General features: G+C 39.0%; 1 protein-coding gene across 5 annotated transcripts in view; it reads right to left on the reverse strand.

The window, feature by feature from the left end:
• Nucleotides 1-26,646, reverse strand: part of LOC126190980 (RING finger and CHY zinc finger domain-containing protein 1) — a 106,381-nt gene that overhangs the window by 50,923 nt on the left and 28,812 nt on the right. For all 5 annotated transcript variants that reach the window (XR_007538305.1, XR_007538304.1, XM_049931653.1 and 2 more), the window contains exon 3: nt 15,592-15,747. Coding sequence is in view for 3 of the 5 variants with exons in the window: in XM_049931653.1 (XP_049787610.1) it covers nt 15,592-15,747 (156 nt within the window). In the remaining 2 variants the exon portion in view is untranslated. The remainder of the gene's footprint in view (nt 1-15,591; nt 15,748-26,646) is intronic.

The raw sequence follows: 26,646 nt of genomic DNA on the forward strand, positions 1-26,646 counted from the left end.
AAGTGGTGCAGGTCAGACTGAGGAGTGCTGTGTAGTGCTGGAATGGGAACAGGGAAGGAGCTGGATGGGTGAGGACAGGTTGAGGCCAGGAGGGGATTGTGTAAGGATGGATCCCTTACCTCATGGCTCATACCCCTGTAATAGACCTAGATGTAACATCTGCCTCATACATCCTCGAACCACCACCGATTCCAGTCTGGTCACAAACATCATCTACCCCATCAAAGGAAAGGCAACCTGTGAAACAGTCATGTGGTCCACAAGCTAAGCTGTAACCACTGTGCTGCATTCTATGTAGGTATGACAACCAACGAGCTGTCTGTCCACATGAGTGGCCACCAACAAACTGTCACCAAGAAACAAGTGGACCACCCTGTTGCTGAACACGCTGCCAAACATAACATCCTCCATTTCAATGATTGCTTTACAGCCTGTGCCATATGGATCCTCCCCACGAACACCAGCTTTTCTGAATTGTGCAAGTTAGAACTTTCCTTGCAATACATCCTATGTTCCCATAACCCTCCTGGCCTCAACCTACATTAGTCACTGTCCTCTCCATCCAGCCTCTTCCCTGTTCCCATTCCAGCACTAAACAGCTGTCATTCCACCGCCACACCCAGTCTTTTTATTTCTCTTCTTTTCTGCTACTTCCCCTCCCCGCTCCCCACATGACCTGCAGCACTTCACTGTCCGCCACCCCCACCATACTATCCCTCCCCCTTCCCCACCCCAGCCTCCTCCTTACCCCCACCCAATCACCACTCCCATCATGCACTGGTGCTGTTGCTCGCAGTGTGGTTGCAGCTGCCTGAGACTGCAGTCTTTTGTGTGTGTGTGTGTGTGTGTGTGTGTGTGTGTGTGTGTGTGTTGATGAAGGCCTTGATGGACAAAAGCTTTAATTGCAAGAGTCTTTTTGTTGTGCCTATCTGTGACTCATTACCTTTGCTATATGGTGAATAACAACTAGCTTTCTCATAATTGTTACATAGTTGCTGTAATTATGGCATGATCGCTAATCTCCGCTTCTATACTGACATTGTCAATAAGATCCGGCCTGTTTGTAGCTAAAAGGTCAAACATATTTCCATTGTGTGTGAGCTGTCGAGACAGCTGCTGCATAACGGATTAATAGTATTTTGCATGACCGTCTGTCTATACCCCTTCCAATGAATACATAGACATCTCAGTCTATACTTGGTAGGTTAAAGTCGCATCCAACTAGTATTGCACAAGATGGATATTTTTGCGCTACTGACTGTAGACTGTCTTTGAATGACTCTAGAACTGTCATAGTGGAATTGGATGGTGAGTAAAAACATCCAACAATTAACTTGGTTTCACCTACACCTGTTATGCGTGACCAGATAACTTCACTGACACACTTCACTTTGGCCTCAAAAGAGGCAAGATTTTTGTCAACTGCAATGAATACTCCCTCTCCTACAGCCTCTAATCTATCTTTCCGATATATGTCACATGCCTCACTAAATATCTCAGAGATATCCACTTCAGGTTTCAGCCAGTTCTCGGTCCCAAGAATAATTTGAGCGTTAGAGCTTTCCAGTTGGGCAGTATTTATCATGTGATCTTTCAATAGTGAGGCACATGCCTTCTATTTTTGGACGGCAGATGCCACAACTCCAGTGTGTCTCCTGTACGTATAGTATACAGGCACAGATTGCATAGCTCTTGCAGCCATTTTTCTTTGGCTGGTGTAATGCCTTCTATGTTAACAGAGAATTATTAACTGTGACACTGAAAAGAACTCAGATGTATATGTTTCTGGTGTGAAAGGATTAGCCTTCATTCTCTGACATCAGATGTATATGTTTCTGGTGTGAAAGGATTAGCCATCATTCTCTGACATTTCCCAGGGTATGCCCCAGCTGCTGTGTCAAGTTAACAAATAAACAACTTGCAAACATCTATTCAGAGACTTTGGGGTTACTACACTTACGTGCCAATACATTTAATCCCTAATAATATTTGTAAGTAATAATGAGTGAATTCTGAAAGAACTGTGAAATTCACAATCACAATACAATAAGTACACATAGGCATGCACATTTCGAGAGCTTACAACAGTTTTTTGTATTCTGGTGAAAAGTTCTATTACGGGTTGCCAACAGAGATTGAATATATCAGGATATTAAAAAAGTGTATTTCATAAGCAACTCCTATAATTCATCAGAATTTTGGGCTCGGGTATGCAAGTTCTGGATAACTTTAGTGTATTAAATAGTTTTTAGCTATTGCAGTGAAATGGTGCAAATGCACATGGTAGTCAATGGGAGTTGGTGATACGGGCCCTCTATGCTGAATTGAGATCGTGAGAACGTGTGTGTTGGTATTTACAGAAATATATACAAGGCTGGGAGTTGGATTGCAAAAGATAAGGTTTAAGAAATAATAGTTATAAGTGAAAGAAAATTAGGTTCTGTTCAGATTAGTGTGGTGATTTGTTGTTGTTGTTGTTGTCTTCAGTCCTGAGACTGGTTTGATGCAGCTCTCCATGCTACTCTATCCTGTGCAAGCTTCTTCATCTCCCAGTACCTACTGCAACCTACATCCTTCTGAATCTGCTTAGTGTATTCATCTCTTGGTCTCCCCCTGCGATTTTTACCCTCCACGCTGCCTTCCAATACTAAATTGGTGATCCCTTGATGCCTCAGAACATGTCCTACCAACCGATCCCTTCTTCTGGTCAAGTTGTGCCACAAACTTCTCTTCTCCCCAATCCTATTCAATACTTCCTCATTAGTTATGTGATCTACCCATCTAATCTTCAGCATTCTTCTGTAGCACCACATTTCAAAAGCTTCTATTCTCTTCTTGTCCAAACTATTTACCGTCCATGTTTCACTTCCATACATGGCTACACTCCATACAAATACTTTCAGAAATGACTTCCTGACACTTAAATCTATACCCGATGTTAACAAATTTCTCTTCTTCAGGAACGCTTTCCTTGCCATTGCCAGTCTACATTTTATATCCTCTCTACTTCGACCATCATCCGTTATTTTGCTCCCCAAATAGCAAAACTCCTTTACTACTTTAAGTGTCTCATTTCCTAATCTAATACCCTCAACATCACCCGACTTCATTCGACTACATTCCATTATCCTCGTTTTGCTTTTGTTGATGTTCATCTTATATCCTCCCTTCAAGACACCATCCATTCCGTTCAACTGCTCTTCCAAGTCCTTTGCTGTCTCTGACAGAATTACAATGTCATCGGCGAACCTCAAAGTTTTTATTTCTTCTCCATGGATTTTAATACCTACTCCAAATTTTTCTTTTGTTTCCTTTACTGCTTGCTCAATATACAGATTGAATAACATCGGGGAGAGGCTACAACCCTGTCTTACTCCCTTCCCAACCGCTGCTTCCCTCTCATGCCCCTCGACTCTTATAACTGCCATCTGGCTTCTGTACAAATTGTAAATAGCCTTTCGCTCCCTGTATTTTACCCCTGCCACCTTTAGAATTTGAAAGAGAGTATTCCAGTCAACATTGTCAAAAGCTTTCTCTAAGTCTACAAATGCTAGAAACGTAGGTTTGCCTTTCCTTAATCTTTCTTCTAAGATAAGTAGTAAGGTCAGTATTGCCTCACGTGTTCCAGTATTTCTACGGAATCCAAACTGATCTTCCCTGAGGTCGGCTTCTACTAGTTTTTCCATTCGTCTGTAAAGAATTCGTGTTAGTATTTTGCAGCTGTGGCGATTTATGCTGGAGATATTCTGGGGGCACAAGATCGCTGCTCAGAGTGACATTTCAAGGAGCTCCAGTCATGGCAAAGTTCCATGATTGTGGGACTCTGTAACTAAGGAGACCAATGTATAAATAACATTGAATTTTACTCAGAGCCATAATGAAAGTCTGTTCTTGTTATTACTTGATTGTATGAAGTTATTCTCGGAAGTTAAACTGATTTGTAATTGGGATAATAAACCCGGTCTGTGAACCTATCAGAGCATGTTACTACATACAGTAAAACCCCGTATTAATGAACCCGCTTTTAAGGAATACTTTCGTTGGTCCCGGCGATAGCGCCATAAAAACAGTGTTCCTGAAATTCGGTTTTAACAAATTGTGCTTTCTTTTTTTAAATCCCACTTTTAAGGAATAAGTGTGTTACAATTCGCAAATTAAAATACAGTCTGCAGCTGCACTTCTTGTTTTTGGACATTAAATCGTAATGTTAGGCTTTGATCATCTGCATTCTTAAAATCGATGTCCGCATTAGCGTTCCGATATTGGTCTCGTATCGATAGTTGTGAAGTTATTGAGATTGGTGAATGTTAAACTGATCATTTGAAAACACAATTCTTCCACACTACCGCGCACCAGCGGCCGTATCTGACGCTATAAAGTGAAAGCTTTAAGTGTATACTGTAGTTGTGTAGTCTACTTATAACAGTGTTTTTGTATGTGTAATATGGCCAGCAAATGAAGAAAACTGACAATACAGCAGAAGCTAACAATTATTCGGGATTTTGAAGAGAATCGCAATACCTGTATGAAATTTTGCGACATTGCAAAGTAGTATGATTTGGCACCATCATCTTTGTGTGGAATAATAAAAAAATAAGGAGGCTTTATTAAATTTAGAAGCACACAGTTCATGTTCATCAAAAAGGAAGAATATTCGTGAGTCGTCTTTCAAAGCCGTAGAAACTGCTCTTTTAGACTGGTTTCAGGAAATAAGAGCCGCAGATATTCTCACGGGTGGCAATGTGTGCATGAGAAGGTGCGAGAAATTGCACTGAGGATGGGATATGAGAACTTCAGTGCATCTAACGGCTGGCTAGATCGTTTTACAAAACGTCACAATCTCTCAACCCAAAATTTAAGTGGAGAAAGTGTGTCTGTGGACAACGAAATTGTGGAGCATTGGAAAAGTTATACTTTGCCACGTCTGATTCAAGGGTATGATTCCAAAAATATTTTTAATGCCGATGAGACTGGTGTATTTTATAACCTCCTTCCATGTAAAACACTTTCAATTAAGGGTGAAAAATGTCATGGGGGACAAAAAAGCAAAGAGAGAATGACAGCATTATTGCGCATGAACAATGACAGAAGTGAAAAGTTGCCACCTTTAATTATTGGTAAATTTAAAACTCTGAGGTTTTTTAAGAACATAAAGACACTTCCGTGTGAATATGAGTTTAACAGTTCTTAACAGTATTAACCAGCTGGAATGACACCTTCTAGGCGTACGCTGTGCTGGAACGAAGCAGCAGACTACTCTCCAAAATTTTTTTCAGAAATAAAGACAGTATATTTTCATTCACTATTGTGATATCTAATTCACTGAGTGCCATTAGCTAAATAAAATTTTCTCCTTTTAAATCAAGATACCAGTTGACTTTTGATGTGACCTAACATCCAAAATGTGGTGTCACCGCCAGACACCACACTTGCTAGGTGGTAGCTTTAAATCGGCCGCGGTCCATTAGTACATGTCGGACCCGCGTGTCGCCACTGTCAGTAATTGCAGACCGAGCGCCACCACACGGCAGGTCTACAAAGACGGACTAGCACTCGCCACAGTTGTACGACGACTTTGCTAGTGACTACACTGACGAAGCCTTTCTCTCATTTGCCGAGAGATAGTTAGAATAGCCTTCAGCTAAGTCCATGGCTATGACCTAGCAAGGCGCCATTAACCATTTCTATAGAGAGTCTCACTTGTATTATCAAGAATGCTGTATACAAATGATGGAGTAAAGTTAAGTATTCTAGCAGCTACGTACTTTTCTTTATAGCATTCATTACGTATCCTGTTCCAGACTTCACGCCAGTCGGCGTGAGTTGACGCGAGCCCTTTCGGTTTCCTCGCCTTGTGTCTAGACTGTCTTGTCTAGACACAACACAAAATATCTTAAAAAGTATTATAAATATATCGAGAAGTTTGAAATTTGCCAAGAAAGATTTTCATGTTCACTGTATTTTTGTATGTAGCACAACGTGAGTTTGTTATTATGGAGTATTTAGATGGCCTAAATAGCCTAAGTTCCAATTTTGATTCTGGAACACTTACTTAGTGCATTTTGACCTAAACCCTTATTTAAGGAAAACCCTCATAAGGAACAAATTTTTTGGTCCCCTGAGATTCGTTAAAAAGGGGTTTTACTGTAATAGTAGTCATTTCACAGGAAAAGTGGAAAAGTATGGTGGAAGGCGCCATCCCTCTGAACAAGTTACCGTATTTACTCGAATCTAAGCCGCACTTCTTTTCCGGTTTTTGTAATCCAAAAAACCGTCTGCGGCTTTTTATCGAGTGCAAAATAAGCGGAAGTTCTGAAAAATGTTGGTAGGTGCCGCCACAACTAACTTCTGCCGTCGAATATATGTAGCGCTACACAGGCATGCTTTGCAGGCACAAAGATAAATACTGGCGCCAAAACCTCTGAGTCATTAAATAAAATAAAAAAAAAGGTGGAAGACGAGCTTTTTTCTCCGCCCCGAGTTTCGACAACTGCATTTTCATACATTATCCAACGAAGTAAATACAAATTCCGTATTGTTCAATGTAGCAGCATTTCAATGTACTATGAAAATCCGACTGGCAAGACTGTTTGGGATGTTTGTCAATATGACCAACTCTACGTTCTGAATTTTTTCCTAACTGTGAGAAGAGATGGTTGCTAATAGGAACTTATAGAATTGAGAATCACATGCAGTATTCTCTTCACCATAATAATAATACGAATATAAACATTTTGCCATGTATTCTTTCGTGTTTGCTGCTATCTCATTTAAATTCTGTCTGCCTAATAAACTACGAAACTAGTATGAGACAACAGCAAACACAGAAGAATATACATATCATGTCATGTTTTTATTCGTATTATTCTTATGCCTAATAGTGATAGTCAGAAATGAAGCACGGAAATTGACTAGATTTTTAAATGTAAGATGACTCTAATTTCTGTGCAGAATGTAATGTACAAAAGAGGCATCTGCAAAGATTTTCAAACGGCGAAAAATTTTAGCTAAACTCTCGTTCAGAACATCTTTTATCATACGCAGTCTATTATTTGGTTCTTGTTGATCATTATCAAAGAAAGCAGCAGTGTAAGTAACAACAAATAGCAGTCTCTTGCCATTGTTTCGCTAATGAGACAATTCCTCTCTTTTTTTTTTATCGTAAGCAGCGGTAGCGCGCACAAAAGAAGCGATGCCGCGATCGGCGACAGGTCGTAAACACACATTATCAGAATGCGACAAACAATGTATGACACAGTACAACAACGCATTTTCAGCTTGGAGTGACGTAAACACCTATAACAAAGAGAACAGCACTTATCAGATCAAAGAAAAATAAGCAATCGATTCAAACCAGACGAAGCACGTGAAAAAGGAAGGGTACCCGTATAAATACGGGCCTGATGCATAGCAACAGCTACCTGGTAAAGCTTAGCTGCTAAGCTTACGACTCGAACCAAACTACTGAAGCTGTATCGTCATTCATCCGACCTAAATTGTGTCTCATATTACAATGGACCAACTTTGTTTCGATTTGGAGGTGCGGCCTAAAAGTTTTCTCTTCCTTGAATTTCGAGTTTCAAATTTCAGGTGTGGCTTAGATTCGGGAAATTTTTTTTTCCTTGATTTCGAGTCTCATTTTTCAGGTGCGGCTTAGATTCGAGTGCGGCTTAGATTCGAGTAAATACGGTAGAAGATCACTTCAAGATGCAAAGAACTCTTGCAGAAGTATTCAGACAGCTGATTGTGTTTTCTGGAGTTACATAAATACTTTAATAATTAGTTGATGAACTCAGCAGCCAAGTAGTGTAAGAGGAAAAGCAGTTTTTAAAGAAAGTGCTTTTCTACTCATATACATATACAGGGTGATTTTGCTAAATGGGGACAAACTGCATGGAAAGATTCTTGAGAAGATAAGGAGCATAAAATATTATGTGGAGATACGGAAAGAAATGAGGTACAGCCACTTGAACACAGATATAAAGTATTTTCAACAGTATAGTTTTCAATGGTTGAAAGCACACATGGAAACAAACCAGAAAAATAGGAATGTTCTGTCCATATTAATGTCTTAGGGGCACAATGGCAGCAAACCATGAGCACTGGTTCGGCCCTAATGTTTGGGTGGGGATTACCGTATTTACTCGAATCTAAGCCGCACTCGAATCTAAGCCGCACCTGAAAAATGAGACTCGAAATCAAGGAAAAAAAAATTTCCCGAATCTAAGCCGCACCTGAAATATGAGACTCGAAATTCAAGGGGAGAGTAAAGTTTTAGGCCGCACCTCCAAATCGAAACAAAGTTGGTCCATTGTAATATGAGACACAATTTAGGTCGAATGAATGACGATACAGCTACAGTAGTTTGGTTCGCGTAGTAAGCTAAGCAGTTAGGCTTTACCAGGTAGCCATAGCTATGCGTCAGGCGCTCCGTCCATAATTATACGGGTATCCTTCCTTTTTCATGTGCTTCGTCTGGTTTGGATCGATTGCTTATTTTTCTTTGATCTTATAAGTGCCGTTCTCTTTGTTATAGGTGTTTACGTCACTCTAAGCTGAAAATGCATTACTGTACTGTGTCATGCACTGTTTGTCGCATTCTGATAATCAGTGTTTACGGCCTGTCGCCGCTCGCGGCGTGGCTTGCTTTTGTGCGCACTACCGCCGCTTACAATTAAAAAAAGAAAAAGAGAGAAATCGTCTCATTAGCGAAACAATGGCAAGAGACTGCTATTTGTTGTTACTAACACTGCTGCTTTCTTTGACGATCAACAAGAACCAAATAATAGACTGCGTATGATAGAAGATGTTCTGAACGAGAGTTTAGCGAAAATTTTTCTGTTTGAAAATCTGTGCAGACGTCTCTTTAGTACATAACATTCTGCACAGAAATTATTCATCTTAGATTTAAAAATCTAGTCAATTGACGTGCTTCATTTCTGACTATCACTATTAGGCATAAGAATAATACGAATATAAACATGAAATTATATGTATATTCTTCGGCGTTTGCTGTTGTCTCACTCTAGTTTTGTAGTTTATTAAGCGGACAGGATTTAAATGAGATAGCAGCAAACACGAAAGAATACATGGCAAAATGTTTATATACGTATTATTCTTATGGTGAAAAGAATACTGCATGTGATTCACAATTCATAAAAGTTCCTATTAGTAACCATCTCTTCTCATAGGTAGAAAAAATTCAGAACGTAGAGTTGGCCATATTGACAAACATCCCAAACAGTCTTGCCAGTCGGATTTTCGTGGTACAGTACATTGAAATGTTGCTACATTTGAAGACTAACAATACGGAATTTGTATTTACTTCGTTGGATAATGTATGAAAATGCAGTGGTCGAAACTCGGGGCGGAGAAAAAATTTCGTCTTCCATCGTTTTTTTTTATTTATTTAATGACGCAGAGGTTTTGGCACCAGTATTTATCTCTGTGCCTGAAAAGCATGCATGTGAATCGCTACATATATTCGACGGCAGAAGTTAGTTGTGGCGGCACCTACCAACATTTTTCAGAACTTCCGCTTACTTTGCACTCGATTCTAAGCCGCTGGCGGTTTTTTGGATTACAAAAACCGGAAAAAAAGTGCGGCTTAGATTCGAGTAAATACGGTATTGGTGACTGCCTCATCAATCTTTCATAATCTCACAGGCATGACATAACTGCCTCTCCTTCTGGAAGATGTGCCTTTGGTGATACAAAGGGTAATGTGGCTACTACATAAAGGAGCTTCATCCCAGTTCCACATTTCCATGCGGAGGTATCTCGACAGCTTTTATCTTGACCATACACTGAGGCTGAACCAGTGCTGAAGGTTCGTAGTCCTACACTACTAAAATGTTAGTACAGACAGAGTATTCCCACTGTCTGGTGTGTTCTTGTCTGTGCTTTCAACAGTTAAAACCTACACTGTCAAAGATCAGTGTGCTTCCAATCATTCATTAAAACCTACACAGTCACAAATATTGTATCTCCGTTTAAAAAAAAGAAGTGGTTGTACCTTCCTTGGAATGTATTTTGGGCCACAGGTACATACGACCTTTTTTGCTCCTTACCCTACTAGGCTTTGTTTCCAGCAGATTGTCTCTATTTAGCAAAATCACCCAGTATAAAGTAATATAGAAGTGATTCTCACAATTATGAGTAGTTTAGCAATAGTTATAATTTGTTGATCCACTTAGAGAAATTGCATTCAGAGGTTGGCTCTGCATGTTAATGCATAACCTTACTAGTTTCACATTCATGAAGACGAATCTTCATGACAGTATTTATGTATATGATGAGTGAATGAATGCTGGAAAATGTAACATATTTCAAAACTGACATTGCTGTTGCCTTCAGCTTGAAGAATGGTTTGATGCAGCTCTCCACACTAATCTCCCCTGTGCAAGCTTCATCTCTGAATAGCTACTGCAACTCACATAAATTTGAAACTACATACTGTATTAACCTCATGGTCTCCCTTTTGCAATTTTTACCCCCACACTTCCATCCAACATGAAATAAATAATTCCTTGATGTCTCAGAATGTGTTTTATCATCCAACCCCTTCTTTTAGCCAAGTTGTGCCATAATTTTGTTTCTCCCCTATTCTATTCAGTACCTGTTCATTAGTTATGCAATTTACCCATCTAATCTTCAGAATTCTTCTGCAGCAATGCATTTCAAAACCTTCTATTCTCTTTTTGTATGAATGCTTATCACCTATATTTCACTTCTGTACAAAGCTATACTTCAAACAAATGCCATCACAAAAGACTTCCTAACTTTATATTCAAAGTTGACAAATTTCTCTTGTACAGAAACATTTTTCTTGCCATTGCCATTCTACATTTAATAACCTCTTTACTTCAGCCATAGTAAGTTACTTTATTGCCTGAACAGCAAAGGTACTCTACTACTTTCAGGATCTCAGTTTCTAATACAATTCCCTCAGCATTGCCTGATTTAATTCAATTAAATTCCATTACCACTGTTTTGCTTTTGTTAATGTTCATCTTAATACCTTCCTCTCAAGCCACTGTCCATTCCATACAGCTGCACTCCCAAACCCTTTGTTGTCTCTGAAAGAATTACAGTGTCGTCGGAAAACCGCAGAGCTTTTTATTTTCTTTTTTTTCCTCCTTCCTTTTAAATCCTTTTCCAATGTTTTTTGTTTTTTTTTGTTTTGTTTTTGTTTTTATTTCCTCTACTGCTTGCTCAATGTACAGTCTGAATAACGTTGGGGATAAGCTACAATCCTGTCTCACTTCCTACTCAACCACTGCTTCCATTTCATGCCCTTTGACTCTGGTAACTGCCATCTGGCTTCTGCACAAGTTATAAAGAACCTTTCGTTTCCTGTATTTTATCCCTGCTACCTTTCGAAATTTAAAAGGTGTATTTCACTGAATTGTCAAAAGCTTTCTCCAAATCCAAAAACGCTATAAATGCAGGTTTGTCTTTCTTTAACCTATCGTCTAAGACATAGGGTCAGTATTGCTTCATGTCTTCCAACATATCCCTGGAACCCAAACTGATCTTTCCAGAGTTCACCTTCTACCAGTTTTTCCATTCTTATGCACATAATTTGAGTCAGTATTTTGCAACCACAACTTATTAAACTAATACTTCAGTAACCAACAACAGCTTTCTTTGGAATTATTACATTCTTCATGAAGTCTGAGGGTATTTTCTCTGTCGCATATATCTTGAAAACCACGTGGAATAAGTTACAAGGTAACAGCTTCTACTTGCCATCACAAATTTCATCCAAATTTATTGTATATGTATGGCTTGGCCAGATATGAAAGTGATGATGATGATGTTTGGTTTGTGGGGCGCTCAACTGCGTGGTTATCAGCGCCCGTACAATTACCCAATCTTTGCTCAGTCCAATTTCGCCACTTTCCGGGATGATGATGAAATGATGAGGACAACACAAACACCCAGTCATCTCGAGGCAGGTGAAAATCCCTGACCCCGCCGGGAATCGAACCCGGGACCCCGTGCTCGGGAAGAGAGATATGAAAGTGACAAAAGTGAGAGATCCAGATGGCCAAGCATTATGATGACGAATGCATTTTTGGTGTGGGTCAGGGGAGCATAAGCCATTTATCTTAATTATGTTAATCAAAGCATTGGTTGGTGTAGTGAGAAGAGTACAGAATGATAAGACAAAGGTTGTGAGTTTGAGACCCTGCATGGAAATGTTTCTCTCTTACTTACACTGCAGATAGTCCAAGATAATGCTCAGTACATTGTATTTATTAATATCTTCATAAAATGCATGAGAAGGAGAGGCAACAGAAAATCTGGGATTGCAAATAATTCCCAAAAAGGGACTGTACTAACAATGTCCAAGAGAACTCCGCAAATAACTTTCCAAGAACAGATTGTGATTAAAGGGTACAGGGTTTCCATTAGTCTCATTCTGACTTTACAGTGGCCTTTGACAGCTGAATTTCAATAACTTTTTTGTGTTTAATTCATCATCTGTAAAATAATAAAAGAATTTAATTTTACATATGGTGTTCTCATGTACACCTTTCAATACCTTCCACACAATCTATTTGCAATCACAAACATTCCTTTGCCTTTCCTTTCCATGCCTTTTATTAATTTATTACTAAATACAATATACTGAGCATTATTTCGGTATCTCTGCAGTATGAGTAATGTAAAAATTGAAATCGTCATCATCATCATCATCATCATCAGTTATGTGCTATATTAGCATGTCCTTTGCCTCTCCACTTTCTGCGTTCCATTGCTTCCTTCTTAAGGCTGTTGTATGTCGTACCTTCCATCATGTCATCCAGTATCTGGAATCTCTTCCTTCCTCGCTTTCTTTTCCCTTCTACATAACCTTCTAAAACTGTTTTTATCAGTCCGTCATTCTTTCTTAATATATGCCCAATCCAATTTCTTTTTCTTGTCTTTATTACATCTAGTAACTGTCTTTTCTCTCCCACTCTTCTCAGTACCTCTTCATTTTTTACTCTGTCCATCCAACTTATTCTTTCCATCCTCCGCCATGTCCAGATCTCAAAAGCCTCCAGCTTTTCTCTGTCTTTCATCCTCGTAGTCCATGTTTCAGTGCCATATAGAAGAACACTCCATACAAGACATTTTATGAGTCTCTTCCTGAGTTCTCTGTCCAGACTGCTGCAGAAAATCCTCCTTTTCTCTTTTGCCATTGCTATCCTTGTTTTAATTTCTGTAGTGCACTTCCAGTCGGTGTCTAACCTGCTTCCAAGATACTTAAAATATTGCACCTGTTCTAGTATTTCACCATTCAGCATAATTTTTATTTCCTTATTTTCTCCTAGTGCCAATACTTTTGTTTTATTTGTGTTAATTTTCATTCCACATTTTTTTCCGTTAGTTTCAATGGTGTCCACCAAATCCTGTAATTCTTTTTCCCCTGTGGCTAGAAGGACCATGTCATCAGCAAACCTAAAACACCCTGCTCTTCTTCCTCAAATTTCTACGCCTTTGTCATCTAATGAGCATTGGTCAATCATATTTTCCAAGTAGATGTTGAAAGGAGTAGGTGATGGACAACATCCTTGTCTTACTCCTTTTCCTAGTTCGATCCAGTTTGTACTTTCTCCTCTCACTTTAATTGAAACTTTTTGATTAAGATATAATGAGTTTACAAGTCTTCTGGTTTTCCAGTCCACTCTCTTTTCCCTCATTCTAGTCGCCAGCTTGTCCCAAACCACATTGTCAAATGCCTTTTCTAGATCGATGAAGCACATATATAGGTCTCTTCCTTTTCAATAAACCTTTCTCCCAAGATTCGTAGGAGCCCTATTGCATCTCTGGTGCCCGTATTCCATCTAAAGCCAAACTGCTCCTTGCCAAGATTCTCCTCCATTACTTTTTCAAGTCTTTTATTAATTATTCTTAACATCACTTTGGCTGCATGTGAAATGAGACTGACTGTCCTATGCTCACTGCATTTCTTGGTTCCTTGTTTTTTCAGTAATGGAATAATTACTGTTGTCAGAAAGTCCTCAGGCTATCCACCACTGTCATATATTTTATTACATAATCTCAATATTTCTCTTTTTCCATCTTGGTTCAAGCATTTTAATATTTCTCCCGGTATCTTATCTGTACCTACTGCTTTGCCATTTTTCATTGCAGCTATGGCAGACTTTACTTCTTCCATTATGATAGTTGGTCCTTTCTCGTCATCACTTACACTGTTGTGTGATTCAAGTTCGAGAGTTTCTGGTTTGCTATTTTTGTCATATAGCTCTTTTAGATATTCTTCCCATCTCTGGAGGACATCGTCACTTTCTTTGTACACTACCTTTTCGTCTTTACTCAAAATTTCCATAGTAGCACTTCCTGCTCTGTCCAGTTCTTCAATTTCATCACATTCCTCTTTTAGCAATTTCTTCCTAACCTGCTCTGTTTCTCTTCGCAGTTCATTATTTAACCTTCGTTATATCTTTCTTGCACCTTCAGTGCTCTTGTTTTTCAATTTTCTTCTCTCCTCCAAAAATTGAAATAAAGAAAGAAAAAAGGATTCCACATAGGGTCTCAATCTCATGACCCTTGTATTACCACTCTGCGGTCTTTCCATCATGTCAACTGCTGTCTTGGAATTATGCTAACATAAATGACTCATATCTCGCCTGACTCAGGCCAAACATGACCCCCGCCCCTCCACACACACACACACACACACACACACACACACACACACACACACACACGATTGGCCACCTGGAGCTCCCACTTTTGTCACTTTCATTTCTGGCCAAGCTCTGTATAGACATCATCCCCTTGTTAGCCAAGGCTGGCTCTCCCAAGGATATAACCAGTTCTGATGGTGGATGTCACCTACTCCAGGGGCTTTGTGGTGACTTAGATCTTTCAGTACTCTGTCAAATTCTTCTCACAGTATCTTATCTCCCATTCCATCTTCAGCAACTTCCTCCTCCCTTTCTGCAATACTGCATTCAAGTCCATTTCCCTTGTATAGCCCCCCTCTATATTCTATCCACTTTTCCCCTCTTTGCTTATTACTGGTCTTCCATCTTGATATTCATACAAACAACTGTTTCTCTTTTCTCCGAAGGCCTCTTTAATTTCCCTATAGGTAGTATCTATCTCTCCTCTAGTTATACATGCTTCTACTGACTTAAATTTGTTCTATAGCCATTTCGGCTTAGCCATTTTGTACTTTCAGTCATCTCTCTGATACAGAGAGATAATGTTAAGTTATCTATACCTTCAAAGAATATTCACACAATTAAAAAAAAGTTCATGTCAGTTGCCCCATTAAATATTAAGCTAAAAGCAATGGGAACTCGAAGTTCACTAAATTATTATTTCCACTCTGTCCATGATTTTCCATTTTCATACATTCCAAAATGCTGTTTTGTATTTTCCGAAAAATGCTTCCATTGCCATAAATTTTTATATAATTTATATTACTTTCAAACATATTTTACATAATACTTTTACATAATACTTCATATACTGCATGTTACTCTACAATGATGAAAAAGATTACACTCTGATTCCTATAAACTGAGACTTAATAAATAATATATTTCACTTTTAATTTGTTCTCACCTTGTGCCGGTTCTTTAGTTTGATAGGAAGGCACATGTTGCACTTCTGGCAATGGAAGAATCTATCTCTACCACCAATTCGACAGATTCCACATCCATCACAATGATACTGGTTTTTTTCTTCATCATCAAAAAGTTTGCATTCCAAACATGTATACTGGAAAAAAAGCAAAAGTCATTAGAAATTATGTTATAAGCAGAGCATACTGTATTATCTTATTAAAGTAATAAAATTAAAGTTAACTATAAATGCGTGGACAAACAGAACACATTGTAATACTTTTTATTAAGTAATACAGAAAGATGGTAGCGTACTGCAGTAGATAATAGTGATTTTTTTATGATTATATGAACAAAACAGACTATATCACTTTTTTTCCAACTGTAATTCATAATATTAACCATGTTAGACTGTCTTCTAATCTAAAATTCAGGAGCATAATTGCTGCAGTCTGCAAACAGAAGAACAAGCTAGTGAGTCCTCAAAGCTGGTTAGTTTCCACTATCTACCCTACAACGTCACGTAGAGCACCAAAGGTTACTTCACAAAGTTATACCCATCTTTCTGTGGTGAACCTTTTAAATCAATAGGGAGACACTGCACAGCACATGGTAGAGGAGTTTTATTCTTTGCAAGATGCATTAACACTATTCAGAACACGAAATTAATAACTGATAACAAATACAAGAAACAAGCACAAAAACACTCTACATACATCACCACACAATGCCCCACACTGCTAGGCACTGCTTAGTACTCTTATATAGCTTTTGGAGCATTATTCCAGAAAAGCTCACTTCATCCACCACAAGCACTGCTTGTCCTTCAGTTTACAGACTATACCACTAGCATCAAGCTGTTGTGTGTCATTACAACTGAAGCCAAATATGGCAATTTAAGTTAATTACAGAAAAACCTGATCGTAGAACTTTCCAAAAAATGAAAACAAACAGGTATTCAAAAATGCCAATATGATTCCTCTATAAGTCAAAATTCTGTGATATTACGATATATAAATGTTCATCCATGCCAACATTATTAACCTACAGCATTCCTACCTTTCTGTGTTGCTGCTTGCAAGAAAATAGGTTGGGTTCTGGTCACACAAGGCATTTAACCTATATTCTGAGCACCCACCAAACCAAAAAAGAGTTTTTGTGAGAGTTTTCTTAGGATTAATATTCCTTGTGAATGCATCAGCTTTTATGTTGATCCATTCATACAGTGCCAAAAAGTTGTATAGCGGAAGGAGGCAGCAGGTATTGTGGGATAGGAATGTGGGAAGGAGAGGCAGCAAGTGTATGGGATAGGAATGCAACACACAGGCACAGGCACCAGTGAGCCTGTGCAAGGCATGGCAACGATGACATGGGGGGTGGACTGGAAATGAGTGACATACCATAGGAAGGCGAGACTTGGGGGGGGGGGGGGGGGGGGGGGGAGATATGGGTACAGGATGTGTGATGTTAGGGTCCTGGGAGTAGGTGGAGATTGCTGTAGGGCAGAGGGTTAGCAGAGACGGAGGTGAATGAAGGATGTATTGCAAAGGAAACCTCCCATCAACATAGTTCAGAAGAGCTTTTTCTGGGTAGAAGGTTGCAGATGACACAGTTTGTGAAGCAGCCATTGAAATAAAGAATATTAAGCTCAGCACATGTTCTGCCACTAGATGGTCATCTCTGCTCTTGGCCACAATTTGACAGTGGTTACTCATTTGAATACATGCCAAATGCAGTCTCAACACTGTGTTTTCAGCTGGTACAATGTAGCTGCAGAGTGTATTCTGTGGATTGTTATGTTTACTCCTAAATTGTACACAAACATAGAATTATGTTTGATGAGGCAAAATAAATGTTCCTATTGAGATTCAGAGATCAAATTGGGCAACAACAACTTTATCCAGAAAAGCAGCTGTACCATTAGCAGTACACATAAGTGCGTGCCTGATGCTGAGAGTGTAAAGAGAAATATGCCATGTTCCTAGCAAGCCTCATGGTACTAATAGTATCTCTCCATTACAGACAACTCACTGGTAGCATATGTAAATTTCTTGGCTATTGCACATTGTTATACACATGTAATTAGGCTAGATGTCCCATTTAAAATATCACCATAACACATTTTGACATTGAACACTTGGTGATGATAAAGCCATTCAAACCTAATATGCCAAGAAACAAGATAATTTCATCAAATAATGCTTGCAGTTTGTAATACAGGAACATTAGTCAGCACTGTTTGGCAACACAAAGGCTCACAGTATTCCTGCAGCTCGTAACACATTCCCGGTGATAAGTAAAATAATAAACTCACTGAAAAGTAAAAGCTCTTACGGAATTGATGGCATTTCCAGCAAGGTACTTAAAGCTTGTTCCCCACAGATAAGTAGGATTCTCAGCCACGTACGTAATAGCTCTTTGGAGCAGGGTGTTTTACCTGACAGACTGAAATATGCCATTGTAAAACCATTGCATAAAAAGGGGGATACGTCGGATGTCAACAACTACCACCCAATCTCTCTTCTGACAGCTCTATCAAAAATTTTTGAGAAAGTAATGTATTCAAGAGTAGCCTCCCATATTTGTAAAAATAAAGTACTAGTAAAATGTCAGTTTGGTTTTCAGAAAGGCTTTTCAACAGAAAATGCTATGTATGCTTTCACTGATCAAATATTAAACGCTCTGAATAACCGGACATCACCCATTGGTATTTTTTGTGATCTCTCAAAGGCCTTTGAGTGTGTAAATCATGGAATTCTTTTAGATAAGATAAATCATTATGGTTTGAGTGGGGCAGTGCACAAATGGTTTAATTCATACTTAACTGGAAGAATGCAGAAAGTTGAAATAAGTGGTTCATGTAATGTTAAAACAACAGCTGATTCCTCAAACTGGGGGGCTATCAAGTACGGGGTCCCACAGGGTTCTGTCTTAGGTCCTTTACCGTTCTTGATATACATTAATGACTTACCATTCCACATTGATGAAGATGCAAAGTTAGTTTTTTTTGCTGATGATACAAGTATAGTAATAACATCCAAAAACCAAGAACTAAGTGGTGTAATTGTAAATGACGTTTTTCACAAAATTATTAAGTGGTTCTCAGCAAACGGACTCTCTTTAAATTTTGATAAAACACAGTATATACAGTTCCGTACAGTAAATGGCACAACTCCAGTAATAAATATAGACTTTGAACAGTAGTCTGTAGCTAAGGTAGAATTTTCAAAATTTTTAGGTGTGTCTATTGATGAGAGGTTAAACTGGAAGCAACACATTGATGGCCTGCTGAAACGTCTGAGTCCAGCTACGTATACTATTAGGGTTATTGCAAATTTTGGAGATAAGAATCTCAGTAAATTAGCTTACTATGCCTACTTTCATTCACTGCTTTCGTATGGCATCATATTCTGGGGTAATTCATCGTTGAGTAGAAAAGTATTCATTGCTCAAAAACATGTAATCAGAATAATTGCTGGAGCCCACCCACGGTCATCCTGCAGACATCTATTTAAGGATCTAGGGATCCTCACAGTACATATATTCACTTATGAAATTTGTTGTTAATAATCCAACCAAGTTCAAAAGTAATAGCAGTGTGCATAGCTATAACACCAGGAGAAAGGATGATCTTCACTACGCAGGGTTAAATCTGACTTTGGCACATAAAGGGGTAAATTATGCTGCCACAAAAGTCTTTGGTCACCTACCAAACAGCATCAAAAGCCTGACAGATAGCCAACTAACATTTAAAAATAAATTAAAAGCATTTCTAGATGACAACTCCTTCTACTCATTGGCTGAATTTTTAGATATAAATTAAGGGGGAAAAAAACCCTTAAACATGAGTGTCATGCAATATTTTGTGTAATGTAATACCTTGTACAGATATCTTTTATTAACCTGACACATTCCACATCATTACGAAGTGTCATATTCATGATCTATGGAACAAGTATTAATCTAATCTAATCTAACTAGTGTGCAATGGCAATCCCACTACTTCTAACAACTTTCTCACTACATTGTGGCCATGTAAAACACTGTAGCAATGTTCAAACTGTTTCAGTTCTTGTCTTCTGTGTCTTCAAAACGTGTGTATTGCATGTACTGAACAGCTTTACATAAATTGCTTACATTATGTAGTCTACAAAAATTGTCGAAAACATTTCAAACTTAGACATATTGTAAAAACCTGAGCCAGTGGTTACAAAACAACAATACAAACATCTTTGCCACTTCGTGTATGTACAACTCAAGGACACAGTGGGAGGGAGGGGTGTGGGGGGGGGGGGGGGATATGATGGAGAGGCTTATTACTCATAAAAAAATAGCTAAATAAACTATTTGAACCAGCAACAGTGTCAGTCCAGCTGCACATAATGTCATCAAAAATTTCTCTTCAGCATTTGTGAGAACATGCAGGGTGTCATAAATAGTGTTGAATGTTGAAAATACAATTACAATGTCACCATTTAAAATTTTTTCACAAAAGATTTGAAGCTAGATCTCCCCTTTTTGTGACAAACTGCCTTTATCATTTTTTTAAAAATCCTCCTCATTTAGCCCATCTTGAACTTCAGAGCACTTCCTCAGCACTAGCCCTTTGCTAAATAACACTCTTCTCATGAAATTTTCCCTTCAGGCAGTGGGAGTAACAAGGTGTAATACAGCACTGCCAGAGTTCTGTGTGTCTGAAATAATCACAAAACAATGAAAGCCAACAAAAACGTCTTCAGAACTTCCACTAGAGAACTAAATTTTTTCTTGTGAACAAATTGTTCTTCCTACTTCTCTTACTGCATTGTTTTCTGTAGTTAAATTTTTTTTATGGAGACAAAACTGTTCTTGGAAGCTAAGATATTGTTGAAAACTAGAATCTTCTCGATCTTTAAAATTGAATTCTTACAAAATCTTGAAAATTAAAAATCTTTGAAACAAAGAGCTACTTTGGCCACATACGTGTAGATTAGTCCAATTACTCCCATTTTCTGACTGAGCTTATTTTGAACTGCACATTGTTTTTGAAGCAGATAATAGAGGCACAAGTTACAAAATGTTGGAGTATCCGTGCATACCTACTTTTTGTACTATGGAAAAAAATTTCCAGTCTGATTTCACAATCACATTTAATGATATGCTGTTTGGCATTGTCCTGGTAATGAAGACCAGCATCTTTCTTGTACAGTTTCAGATATGATATTGTGCATCAATTAGGTGATTAATTGGTACTTGCCACAATACGGTTATGTGGCAATATTTTGTAGTTCTGCTTCTTAATCACTCAATCGGATACCAAACATACAGAGCACTGGGTAGGGTTGCTGAATATATTTTCCATCAAATCAATGTTTGCCCCTTGAAACACACCAAACAGCTGGTGCACGAATAATGCATACTACTGGTTTTGGTGGAGGGTTGTGTAGCCATTAATGATTAGGGCCCTCCTATTTATTGCTCCCATTTTTTGCTCTTCGGCATCATTGCATGAAATTTGTGAAAGTTTTTGAAAGATGTTAAAAAGGTTTATTTACATTGTTGGAAAACTACTCAAAACAAAGTCGTGGACTTCCTACTTCTCTTACTGCATTGTTTTCTGTAGTTGAATTAATTTCAGATCCTACATCTTGGCAAGATAATACACAGAATTTCTATTTACTAAAAATTCAATTTATATCAACATTGGATATCATTTCAACAAGGCATGATATTGGCCATTTGCTGTGCAGAAATCATACTGAGCATTTAGTCTGACACAGCAAGAATAGCAGGCCTAGCATTTTCAACATTATTGTTATGCCGCCCACCTGGAGCCTTTGTATTTGTCATGTTGCAACAGTGTTTGATGTAATTCAGATGCCAGTGCTGAAGGTGTCATTTAGCTGTCATTTAGCACCCTTTTCCAGTTGCTGACTGCATATTCTAATGTTATCTTAAGCCAATATCTGTGTTACGTGGAATTAAACCTGTCATATTAACACGCCTCCTAGTGATTGTGTAGATGCTCATTGGTCAGTGTAATTTTTTTTTTGTGGCGCACAACTTCAATGGTCATTAGCGCCCAGACTACGTTAGGAATGCACCGCGAGGCACAAGTTTAAAACAGCAACTAAAAGGGAAAACACGATAAAAGACAGACTGACAGGCATAGGATTAAAAAAACAGCATAATCAAATGTCCTTAGAGAGGTTGGTCAAGTTGATAAAACGAAGAACGCGAGCAGCTGCTCGTGGGTCATCCGCTAAAATGGCATTGAGAGTACATGGCAGGCCAAGATCAAGACTCAGTGTGTTAAAATCCGGACAGGACGTTAAAATGTGGCGGACCGTCAGCAATTGCCCACATGGGCAGAACGGCGCCGGCGCAGCCGTCAGCAGATGGCGATGGCTGAACCGGCAGTGTCCAATTCGTAACCGGGCCAAAACGACCTCCTCCCGCCGAGAAGGGCAGGAGGAGGACGTCCAAGCCACGGGAAGAGGTTTCAAGGCCTGAAGCTTGTTGTCCGTAAGTGCAGCCCAATCGGCATGCCACAGCAATAAAATGCGCCGACAAATGACCCTGCTACAATCTGACGAAGGGACACAACAAGAAGCTGTCCGAGGCTGGAGGACCGCAGCCTTGGCCGCGGCATCTGCAGCTTCGTTCCCAGGGAGACCGACATGGCCAGGAACCCACATAAATCTAACCGGAGAACCGACGTCCACCAGCTGTTGAAGAGAGCGTTGGATCCGGTGCACGAAAGGGTGAACCGGATACGGATCACTGAGGCTCTGGATGGCACTCAGGGAATCGGAGCAGATGACATAAGCAGAATGTTGGTGGCGGCAGATGTAAAGAACAGCCTGGTAGAGGGCAAAGAGCTCAGCTGTGAAGACCGAACAATGGCCATGGAGCCGGTATTTGAAACTTTGTGCCCCGACAATAAAAGAACACCCGACCCCGTCATTGGTCTTGGAGCCATCTGTATAAATGAAGGTCATATTAATGAACTTCGAACGAAGTTCGACAAAACGGGAGTGGTAGACCGAACCGGGGGTAACCTCCTTTGGGAGCGAGCTGAGGTCAAGGTGAACGCAAACCTGAGCCTGGAGCCAAGGTGGCGTGTGGCTCTTGCCCACTCGAAAGGTTGCAGGGAGTGAAAAATTAAGGTGTTGAAGGAGGCGACGAAAGCGAACTCCAGGGGGTAGCAGGGCAGAGACATACAACCCGTATTGACGGTTGAGAGAGTCGTCAAAAAAGGAACGATAAGACGGGTGGTCGGGCATTGACAGTAGCCGACAGGCATACAGACAAAGCAGTACATCGCACCAGTAGGCAAGAGGCAATTCACCAGCATCAGCATGAAGACTCTCGAAGGGACTAGTATAAAACGCTCCGATCGCAAGACGTAAACCCCGATGTTGTATGGAGTTGAGGCAGCGTAAGATGGATGGCCGTGCAGAGGAGTATACGAAGCTCCCATAATCCAGCTTGGAGCAGACGATCGACCTTTTTATAGATGAGGATGCCCTAGCAATTGGATTTGAAGGCACTGATATTTCACCTTGTTAATTTTCATGTACTTTTATGGAGTGTTATTAAGGTTGTAACTTGCATGTGTAGTCACTTCCAGAGTAATTTAATATTGCCTACATCCTAGACATTCTTGTTTGTAGCCTTATTTGGACAGATTACTGTTCCTTCTGATGTGTGTTGGTATGGTAGTCAGTGGCTGTTGTATTCCTATTTCCTGTGCCCAGAGCAGAGACATGTTTTCTTTCTGCTGTGGCAACACTTCCATCGTCACACAACGCCTTGGTTGGCCCACAATTCGGTGCCTCCACCAGCTGCTTTGTGTTGGTTCAAGTTAAGTAAATTTGATTGTCTGATACATGCCATGGTGGAGTGTCACCAATTAATACTGGAACTACTGATCTATTCAATATTGTGAATTCCAAGCACATAAGCTTTACAGCATGATCTGCGAGCCCGAAGTTCCTTGTCACTATATTTGCTCTTTAACTACTTGTTTAAACCTTGTACTCTTATTGGTAGTCCTGGAGCGTGTTCAGTTTTAAAGACCTTCACTTGTGAATATTAAATGTTGAGTTTTTCATTTTTTATCCACAGTCATTAGCTAACTCTATTCATTGCCGTCTGTTGGCTGTGATAGCCACCTGCTGTAATTTGCCACCTTTTCTTGTATTTTGGGGAACCACTGTCAAGCTTTTCTTGTATTTTGTGGGGACTGTGTATTTTATTGCTTAATGGATTTGATTAAGGTTATAATTTGTTATGACCTTTCCAGCAGCCACAATCAGTGGGGTGACTTGTTAGCCTTACTGTATTTTGGGTGGGAGTCGTCTATTGTTTGAAATAAGTGGGTTCACTTTCCCTGTGCCTTTCCTAAAAATTATACCACTGTTGTGAGGTTTCACTCACCATCAGAAAATGGTGAGAGTTGCTCCTGCAAAATATTATGAAGTTACGGTGACACCAAACAGCACAATGTCAAAGAGCCTCAGCGGTATTTAATATGTTGGGAAGGCCTTAGACAATACAATAATAGTTTTGTGGTTTTTTAAATGCTGAGAACAAGTGAGTGTTAAAACAAATCTTGCTGCTTCTAAGATGTTCTAAAAATGATATTGCTGCATTAATGACAAGATATCCGTTTTCTCTTGTTTTACAAATGTGTTTTAAGTATGAGGAAAGTCCGGAAAGTAAGTACTGTTTTGGACAAAAAACTAATAACATTTTTCAAACCGAAATTTATGTTTACAATAAAGAGCATTTCTTAAACCATTTTTCTAAATAGTTGCCACCTTTGTTCCGACATCTGACATAGCGGGAAACCAATTTCTCTATGCTCTCTTCAGAGAAAGACACCGCCAGTGAAGACAACAATTGCTGAACACCATTTTTTGCTTTTTCTGCTTGTTGAGTTCCTTACAAAAGGTGAAACTGTCAGTGTGATAAAATACTGTGGAACACTGAAAAAAACAGTGGTGCACAATTCAAAACAAAAGACTTGGAATGCTCACTCAAGGAATTGCATTGTCTCATGACAACTCTTGTCCCCATTCCACTAGTGTGGCTCGAAACCTTATTCAGGAATTTGGTTGGGAGCAGTTCAATCACCTGCCATGCAGACTGAATCTTATACCTTCTTACTATCACCTGTTCTCGAACTTTGAGTATGAGTTTGAAATAAGGCGTTTTGATGATTATGATGATAATGATGATGACACAAAAACGATGTTCAGCAGTGGCTGTTTTCACTTGTGCCACCTTTCTATGAAGAGGGCATAGAAAAGTTGGTTTCTCGCTATGAGAAAAGTCTGAACAATGGTGGCACTATGTAGAAAAATAGTTCAGAAAAGCTCTTTCTTGTAAAAATAAATTTGTTATTTCTCATTTTAGACTCTGTGATAAGGTATTTTGCTTCTTAATTGTTACACATCAATTACAGTGGGCATTGTACAAATCACATGCAATTATTTCATACTAACACTGACAGCACAATCATTTTTTGTTATTCCACTTTTAAAGATTTATTTTTGCCTTTAAACATTTATTCTGTTCTCTTCCCTGCCCAACACCCCTCTCTGGATTGTCAGCTTTGCTTCCCTTTTATTCAGTCATATCCGCCTGTCCCTGGGAAACATGCCACCCACTCTCTTTCTTGGTCTATCCTTGCTTCTTTTACCTATGGTAGTTCCAATTCCTCTGAAGCTATGCAAATTATGTAGCCATGTCAAGAAGTGTATTTTTTCACACTACTTCGTCAACTACATTCAAACCCAGTTTCCAGCATATGCTGCTTTCACTGACTCTATTACTACCAACTATTGTGCTAACTACTTTAATAGCCATTACCTTTCTTTAAGACATTGCATCACCAGCAGGAACTGCAACCCACCTCACAGGTAATTACCGAAATCTATTATTAATTTTATCATCAGATAATGATTAGCTAGTCTTTCGATTTTCAGTCTATTATTATTATTATTATTATTGGATACCTCAATGGACACCTATAGAAAAAAACTGTGTTTCTACAAGTCATGAGTCTCTCTCTCTCTCTCTCTCTCTCTCTCTCTCTCTCTCTCTCTCTCTCTCTCACACACACACTCACACACACACACACACACACACACACAAACACACACACACACACACGACTACTTGTTGACGTAAAAAGGCACTTCCAAAGTGTTCTGAAAATCTTTACATCATTGATTTTGACAAGGAATGTGCTGCTACTTAAAATTCAGTATAAAATAAATCAAAGCTGATCTTCATAATTCTGTATGTAAATACACCACCAGAAACAAGCTGTAAGAAATTTGATGAGTATTAAGAAAGTTGATTTAAGCATCTGCTGTGACGACTATGTATGTTTTGTGAAAGACTTGCTGTCACTGATAGTGCGCAACTGGCCACTCACTGAATAGGTATGTTTAACATCTCCACATTGATAACCCTTGTAGTTATTTCAATAACACATCAGGTAACTTATCTTTAACTGATTGTTATTCTTCCTGAATATATCTGACATGCCTGACAATAATTGCTATCTTTAAGGTAAAAAAATAAAAAATATAGTTGTAGGATATGTTATGTTTAAGATCTGTGTTTAAGATCTACTGGCCAGATCTATATTAGAAAATAAAAAATATTACAACTAGACTCGAAACGGAACTCTCAAACTCAAGCATGTTAACACAAAATGCTACCAATAGGAGTAACTGAACATCACAGCTATACAGTACTGAATGAAGATACTTGTCATACATGTGATTACAGTGATGCTAAATTGCCTTTTTGTGGCTTTGAATGCACCAGTTTCCACTCGCCATGTTGTTTTCTTTTTCTTTTGCCTTTATCCTGTACCTATAAGAGGTTGGTATGGTTATTATCAGATTAATTAATGGTTAATGTTAGAGGGTGGCATATGCCCTTCCTAGAGCAGAATTTGTGTATCCCAACTGTCTGTACTTAGTACTATCCACGTGAAAGTATGTGAACATTTCCTAAATGTTTGTGAATGTGTGACTGAAGTGGGATGTGGGTA

Source organism: Schistocerca cancellata, chromosome 6 (genome assembly GCF_023864275.1).
Source record: "Schistocerca cancellata isolate TAMUIC-IGC-003103 chromosome 6, iqSchCanc2.1, whole genome shotgun sequence".
Lineage (NCBI taxonomy): Eukaryota > Metazoa > Arthropoda > Insecta > Orthoptera > Acrididae > Schistocerca > Schistocerca cancellata.